Source organism: Monopterus albus, unplaced genomic scaffold (genome assembly GCF_001952655.1).
Source record: "Monopterus albus unplaced genomic scaffold, M_albus_1.0 scaffold12.1, whole genome shotgun sequence".
Classification (NCBI taxonomy): Eukaryota; Metazoa; Chordata; class Actinopteri; order Synbranchiformes; family Synbranchidae; genus Monopterus; species Monopterus albus.
In genome coordinates this window covers 6,084,831-6,092,557 of record NW_018127892.1, presented here as the reverse complement: position 1 = coordinate 6,092,557, position 7,727 = coordinate 6,084,831, and the positions used below count along the sequence as shown (strand labels likewise).

At 40.8% G+C, this 7,727-nt stretch overlaps 1 protein-coding gene across 4 annotated transcripts in view; it reads right to left on the bottom strand.

Annotated features, from left to right (window-relative positions):
* Nucleotides 1–2,655: 2,655 nt before the first annotated feature.
* The window catches only part of dbnlb (drebrin-like b), a 9,413-nt gene continuing 4,341 nt past the window's right edge, over nt 2,656–7,727 (bottom strand). The window contains exons 6-15 of one of the 4 annotated variants that reach the window (XM_020590702.1): nt 7,164–7,241; nt 6,618–6,769; nt 6,483–6,537; nt 6,194–6,265; nt 5,810–5,930; nt 5,369–5,485; nt 5,014–5,088; nt 4,738–4,787; nt 4,563–4,650; nt 2,656–3,917 (exon numbers count right to left, since the gene is read on the bottom strand). In XM_020590702.1, the coding sequence (XP_020446358.1) occupies nt 3,781–3,917; nt 4,563–4,650; nt 4,738–4,787; nt 5,014–5,088; nt 5,369–5,485; nt 5,810–5,930; nt 6,194–6,265; nt 6,483–6,537; nt 6,618–6,769; nt 7,164–7,241 (945 nt within the window). In that variant the 3' untranslated portion in view covers nt 2,656–3,780. The remainder of the gene's footprint in view (nt 3,918–4,562; nt 4,651–4,737; nt 4,788–5,013; nt 5,089–5,368; nt 5,486–5,809; nt 5,931–6,193; nt 6,266–6,482; nt 6,538–6,617; nt 6,770–7,163; nt 7,242–7,727) is intronic. The other 3 variants (XM_020590703.1, XM_020590705.1, XM_020590706.1) reach the window with 3 other exon arrangements.

Sequence of the window (7,727 nt, the reverse complement as noted above, 5' to 3'; positions counted from 1 at the left end):
GTTCGCTTCTGATTTATTAGCTCTTTTCCCTCTTGGAGGCATTTTAATAGTTGTAGAATTTGTTCAAAGACTTGAAAATGTAGAAGATGTGAAAAATCGTAGAACAGACAAGAGGAGCAGTAAAGACGTCTGCTCTCGCTTGCAACCCGGAACTGCAGACTCGTTATCAGTATTGGGATAGTAAGAAAAGTAGTTTTATTTGATGACAGTAAGCAGCCTATTAATGTTATATACAGTACATACTGAAATTCGCAATGAACTGTGTACATAATGTTTCTTTCTGAGTGCATCGTGTCATTTGAAATTAATAAAAAAAAACTGACCTGAATGTGACTAGTAGTACATAAAACTGCTGCTGTTTAGTGTAAAAAGTGCTTTAAGTTGGAACCACACAAGCAAAACATTGTGACCAATAATAGCTACTAGGTAAGTAGAAACATGCTGTAAAAGCTCACGTTAGGTAAATGAAAGTTCAGTGTTGTAGAGATCTGAAACCTTGCATTTTAAGGAAGAAGTGACACACTGCTTCTTTAAAATGGTTTCTACTGGCCATTACCTAAAATATATTGGTTAAAAATAAAACACTAGGACATTGCAGAAGCAGCCTTTTCCACTAGCAATGAGAAACAGATGGGGAGGTCATCTCTTTAACTACTACCAGTTATGAGTCAGAGGGCGCATGTTCTTGTGAATTTCAGTTTATCACAGGTCAGTGACCCTGGACAGCACCAGGGCCCACTTTTGCTTGTTTTGATTAAAGACAAAGAAAAAAATTCTCACGTTGCATGAGGTCACATTTAAAACTTACAATTTTTCCCTCCGTTTTCTTTTGGCTGTCCCACGCACACTCAGTAAAACATAAATCTTGTGACAAGTGATGAAGCTGTACTCAACACTATCTTCCTCATGTTTTTGATCTGTTTGAAAGGGGGATGCCCTATTCCTCCATCTGTTGCCGGTAGAGTATGACATTTGAAAATGATTAACATTTAAAGGTCAGAATAACCAAATATATACAAACTGCCCAAATCTGAGAAGGATTTTTTTTTTGCTGTTGTTATTGTTTTTTGCTTGATAGATAAAAAACAATTTTTTTTTTAGAAATTTAAATATTCACACAAACTGACTCGGGCAGAAATTATAGGATGAAGATAGATTTTTGACGAATCTGATTAAATGTGGCCACTGAGATTTTATGAAGCACTCTAAAATGCTTATACAATATATGAAAAACTGCCCGTGTAAGTCTGTTTTGCAAATGAAGAAGAACGTTCATTACATGAATTTATGAACTATTTTGACTGAGAAAGCCTTAATGCCCCAGGAAGTGAACTTCACTATTGCCCAGATTAATTTATCACATTCATTTGACTGAGATCTTGTAGATGTCAGGTGTGTGGGGAGATATATGAGGCTTTATATGAATTATATTTTAATCCCATGTAATTGACAGAATATGTTTTGCAGAACTCTTATGAGCTATTGTGTCTCTCGCAGCTGACAACAACCGTGGAGACGATGAGCAAAAACATGAGTTGTAAGATTCAGAAAATCCCCAGCTATTCATTTCAGACTTTCACTGACACAAACATATGAGTTTGAGGTGAGGGCAGAACAATGCAAATGAGAACATGTGGAGAAAATATTGTGAATCCATCCAGAAAAGATTTCCTGTCTGAAGTGGGTCACTATTCTGGGACCAATGTCTAACTGGGACATTAGCTGTGTTGTAAAGTTTCCCATAATATATGGGCTTAAAGATCCACCCTGTTGTTTTAATTATGAGAATTTACAGAAGTATATTTAGTCATTTGAAGCAAATTACATAGGTGTAAATGGAAAACATATCCTGAAAATAGCTGCAGAAAACAGGATGATTAATTCAATCACAGGTTAATATTAAAATAAATTAGAGAATAATTTGTTAAAATTTTACACAAGTGGCTACAAAATATTTGTGGAGGATTTAACATGGGCAGAAGTCACTAAAGGCATCATTCTGGTTATTCAAAATAACACCTTAATACATGACTTTAATGAAATAAATATGCACTGAACAGTTTGAAGTTGGTTTGTTCTTGAGCAACATTCAGCAAATTTGTATAGAAAACATGTTAAATGCGTCAAGATAAAATTTAACATCTTTCACATGCCACATCGACATATGAGCGTATGGATATTAAATATAGACATGCATAAATACATGAGTGGGTGGGTGGGAAGAGGGAAGTACCCCGGTCTGAACTGCGATGACAAACAAGTAGGCCTAAGGTGATGGTGGTGGAGATGGTGGACACAAGTCATCTTCCTGGCAAGCTCATTTTTATGTACCTTTTAAAGAAAAATTAAACTGATAATTTGTCAGGTGCATCACTTCACATTCACCCGAGCAAAGACTTAACTGAAGGATGTGGGAGATGTAAAATCAAATTTTTTGTGTGAAAATGAAACCTATGCACTATAGGTGAATTCCCCAGCTGTTGCTTCATTCCAGGAAACTGACTGCAGAGCACATACTGAGCCTGTACATACGTCTTGAGTTCCTGTTAAACCTCTGAAAATCCCTGCAGATTCTCTGTTATTTAAAGCGTTTTCACAAATGTATACATCTTACTGTTCTAAGCTTGACCCATTATGGAAATATGACACAACACATCGTGTTTATTAATTTTATTATGAAGAATGTCTGTGCATTAAAACAACTCTGGAAAAACAAACATGATTAATGTGGTGGATACATGACACACTTTTCTATTCATGACTAATTCATTTTTCCTTTTGTTCACTGATCACAAAACTTAAAGAAAAAAGAAAAAGAAAGAAAAATCAAGATTTGTTCGAAGCCAAAAGCAGTGAACTTTCTGTCAAATTAAAAATGCCACTGAGTACTTTTAGCGGTCATCACTGCATTCACAACCCTCCTTATGGCACCATAATGTTACACATTATCTCCGTTATGCAAAACTCAACCCTCAGACAAGTGAGATGCAAAAAAGAAAAACGCTGACTTGTCATTTCTTCTCTGCAACTTAACTCCCTGAAAAGTTAAACATGTTGAAATGATTTGGTTCATATGAGGAAGGACTTGAAATGAAAACAGTTAGAGAACCTAACCATTTTATGCACTAAGGTTGACCACCCAGAGCACAGCAAACATGATTATGTTTTTTTCCGAACAAGTTCAGGTCACACAGGATCCAAGTCAGTCGCACACACTAAGAAAAATTCAGTCTGCCGGTAAAGAAAGGCAAGAAAACAAGGCAAAAGATGATACTTTAGCTGGTACCAACATCTTAAATTGGTCTTCCTGAAATGTACAGGAGCATATGCTACAATTAACAACAAAAATCATACCTGAAATTGAACTGAAGTCACTTTGTAAGGAATGTGAGCTAAAAATACTAGTAATGGTCTCTACTGAACTGAAGACTCAACAAAGGCTGATACTGTACTGCGTCACATTTAAAGGTAAAGAAACATTCTGGGAAGGGGAGTGTGTTTTGCTCAGCCCGTGGGGGTTCACAGATCCCTAAGTTATGTCATCAGCTGCTTACAACATCCGCAATTTCGTGGAATCACTTTCTTGAAACGGGGGGAGATTTCAAAAGCTTCAGGCTCACAATTACCACCCGTTCACTGGTCCATGTTGTGGACGCTCATATGCTCCCGTTCAGCCTGATGACTTGTGAGGACCGACTGTGTGGGTTTCTCCTGCAGAGGTCCTCTGGGGCTGCCAGCTTGGTGATCTGTGGGGGAGTGGGGGTGTGTGGCTGTCCTGGGCTAGATTCGCTCCACGTAATTGGCTGGAAACATTCCGAAATGGCCTTCCGGGCTGAAGCCTCGCCACCAGCCCTCGTCTATCATCTCGATCCCTGTGATGATTTCGTCGGGATCGAACGAGATCTCTGTGTCATCAGCTGGAGGAGGAGGAGGAGGCCAGAGTCTCATAAACATCAATAGCTACTGTATGAGATGACACTTTCAAATCATACATTTTTGGAATTTGTCTAACAACAAAAGTTCACTAAAACATCGTTCCTATAAACAAGCCACTACTTAAAGACAATGCTGAAAAGCCTTATCATCAAACACTGTATGTGCAGTCACTGAATTACAGCATCATTTGATTTTAGTACCAGGCCATGGTGTTTATTGTAACAGAAGGTACTTGCTTTCTTTCTACTGAAAATAAAGCTACTCTGTCCTCTTGACCTCCAAATATGAGAAACATCTACAATAGTCAGTCTCCTTATTGCCTCTGCTAAAGCCTCACCATTGCTGCTTTCCATGTTACCCACTAAAAAACGAAAGGCGTTCAAGATGAGTCAGTGTAGACAATAAAACCAGTGTGGTAAATTTTGTACAAATATTAAAATGAGTGAAAATGGCTCAAAGTATCAAGAGTCAGGGGGAAATCTAAAGGGATAGTGAGGCAATGAGCAATTTACTGTTATTTTGGAGTTAGTTTCAGGATAATTTTGAGTCAGTTGCAAGAGGATGGTGGAAGTGTTGGTGGCTGTGGGGTAAATGGGGGAGTGGTTGGGGTATTTTGGAAAACTCACCAGCCTGGTAGTCATATAAGGCTCTAGCACAGATGCCTCCATGTGATAGCTCCACAGGGGTCACCTCATGGGACCTGTTCTCCTCCACCTGGGACAGAAGTGACATCAAGTTTGGTTCAGAATTCATTTATACAATGGGAGAAAACTGTTCTGCTAATGGTAAATAAACAATGACCTGATCATAAACCGCCTCCTGGATGATTGTGTTGGCAGCTGGTGACTCCTCTGCAAAGACAGATTTCTATCAGTATGACCGTGTCTGAGCTGGGCTGTCTGTCTACCAGCAGGTGGCAGCAACAGTTGATCCTGACTGAACAGTTTTGCTGAAGGGAACAATATGTCCTTACCAAAAAAAAAAAACTGCATATTGATAAGAAGCAGATGGGAGGCTTAGGAAGCTGATGTATAAAAGGTTAACATTGAGGCAGGTGTTTTGTGAAATGGGCCCCACCTTTCTGCTGCTCCTTGGTGAACTCTTCCTGCTCCTCATACTCATACCTAGATTGTCCATCATCCACACCAGGCTCTTATCACCCAAAACACAAGCACAGACATGCATGTATGCAAAGGAACATGTTCACCACGCAGAGTGAAAACCCAACGTCAGTCTCAGACATTATAAAACTAAGTACATTGAATGGCAGCATGTCTCATGATGAAATTTACGAATATAAAGAACATGAAGAAGATGACACACAGGATGAAACAATGAGAAATGAAGCATGGCATTTTTAGTAAAGACTATCACCCAATATGTTGTGTGTGTGTGTGTGTGTGTGTGTGTGTGTGTGTGTGCAAGCTCACACCTGTGGCACGGACAGGAGAGGCGGAACCTGCTGGCGCAGGAGAAGCCTGGCGCTGAGGTGAGCTGGCGCGCTCAAATTCATACACTTGCTTAGGCAGAAAAGGGCTTTGCAGACGCCCTGAGCAGAGACACACATGGAAACCCCCAAAGCATGCCCGAAAAAATGGACAAGAGAGGGAGAAAAAAAAAACACAGAGCAGACAGGTTGAGCAGAATAAGAGAAGACACCATGATGATGCACTGTGTTAATATGACCATGAGACAGACAGTCCGATGAAGAGTTAAAGCTCTGGAAAAGAACGATGCTGGAGAAAGCAGCCTCTTCTAGAAATGTTCGTACCTACTCCTACCTGTGAGAGAAGCCAAGAGCACTGCGCAGTAATACAGGAGAGCCTGTGACATTTAAACCAAACTGATGTGCACAAGAGGTCATAGGTGATACCTGGCTGGGGGCTAGCAGGGGCATGGGGAGCATCTGAGTCGCTAGGAGTGATTCCCCTCTCTCTCTGTTTGAACACCTCCCTGGGGTTGACAGCACGCTGAGAGATGAGAGAAGCTGCCTCCTGGAAAAAAAAAAAAAATCACACGTAAAATAAGCTTTAAAGAACCAGAGGTTATTAACAATATGATGGCGCGTGGTGCTGAGAGATAAAGGTTTCTAATAGTGTATTATGGAAAAAAAACGCCATGCAGCAAAGACTGGAAGACAGGTCTGGTTCAAAGAGTTCACATCTGGTTAGAAAGAGACAATGCTTGTCTTGATGGTAGGCAAGAAGATGGAAAGCAGGCTGGTAGAAGAGATCACTTTTCAGGAAGGGGAACTCACGTTGGCCTTCTCCACAGATTCCCCTCTCCTGACCGCTTTCCTCTGGGCTGCCTGGGTCTCCTGCTGCACCTCCTGGTGATGTCAATATCAGTGTTGGCACTAGCAACATTAGCTACCTTTCTGACTTAAATGTTTTTAAGATTGTGCTACTGAAACTTATTTAACCAGTCAACATCATTATAGAAAAGTGGTCACACACAATAGGAAAGGAAACTTTAAACCAATCCACATCTCATTTCAGCATCCCTTTGTCATTTTACTTCACTGTTGAATTGTCAGAGACACTCACCCAGGACTTCTTCCCCTGCTCTCTACTCTCAACTTCCTGTTGCTGCTGGTATTTCCTAAAAAATAAAAAGGCCATTTAGAAGACTGAACCTTTTTTACAGGCACCAACACAAACCAGTCTTCAGATGCTACCTACTTTTGCTGCTCAATTTGAGAGGCCCTCTCTTTGTCCCTTTTGTCCCTCTGTGCTGCCTCCTTTGCCTCTCTGTCTTTCCTCTCTCTCTCCAGCTGTTGGCGCTCTTCCTCTGCCCTGTGCCGCTCCTCCTGCCGACGTTTCTCCTCTTCTTTCTAAAAGCCAAACAGGTCAGGAAAGGTCACCATTGGTTTGGTGTTTCACAAACGTTACTTGAAAAGCTGGATTTCACAGCAGTTTAGCTAAGGAAACTGTAAGGTAAAGAACACCACTGTCTGGGTGCTGCTGAGCCAAAAGTGCAAAGAACAAATCACGCTTTTGCTGACTGGTTTCATTTGTATTTTCAAAAGATTAAGTAAATGCTGTTGTGCTTCATGTTTCAAAACTGCCGACTTACGCAATATTTCACCAAGTTCTTGCAATTTCAGCTAGACAGTGACTCAAAATCATTCAAAACCATCTGGCATAAAAATTTATTTTAGGAAGCAACTGTCTTAAGAGATATTTAAGGTACTCTTCACACCATCTGTGAGGTGATGTGGAGCCTACCTCTGCCTGTGCCCAGAATGTGTCTTTATTGGTCCTTTTGATTTCTGACATAGCGTTAGTCTTCTGGTACACAGAGCCCTGCAGGAAAAAAGGGACTATTCAGTGCAATTGTTTAAACATGACAATATAGCTTTACATAAGAAAGAAAAAAAATACACTGGCATACAAAGGTCTGCTTGAGTAAAGCTTATGTATGAAAATGAAATACGTCCTTCTCTGCAACTGATGCCCCAGCATATAACCTGTTATTTAAATTATATTGAGGCTAACAATTATGCATTTAAATAAGGGTGGTGGCCACTTTGAGTGACAGGTGGGAGGGTCCCGTCCAAGTAGCTAGCTGCTAGCTGGACTGGATTGGCGTTGGCCATATTGAGCTTCGAAACCGCTGTTCAGAAAAGCAGTGGGTGCTGTCACAGTGGGTTTGTCCATCTCTTAAATACAGTAATGAACCAGTGATTAATCAGAGACAAACTAACACAGACCTGGGCATTTTACGGCCCGCGGGCCACATCCGGCCCTTTGGGCGTCCCTGTCCGGCCCGCGTGAGGGCCCTCAAATCAG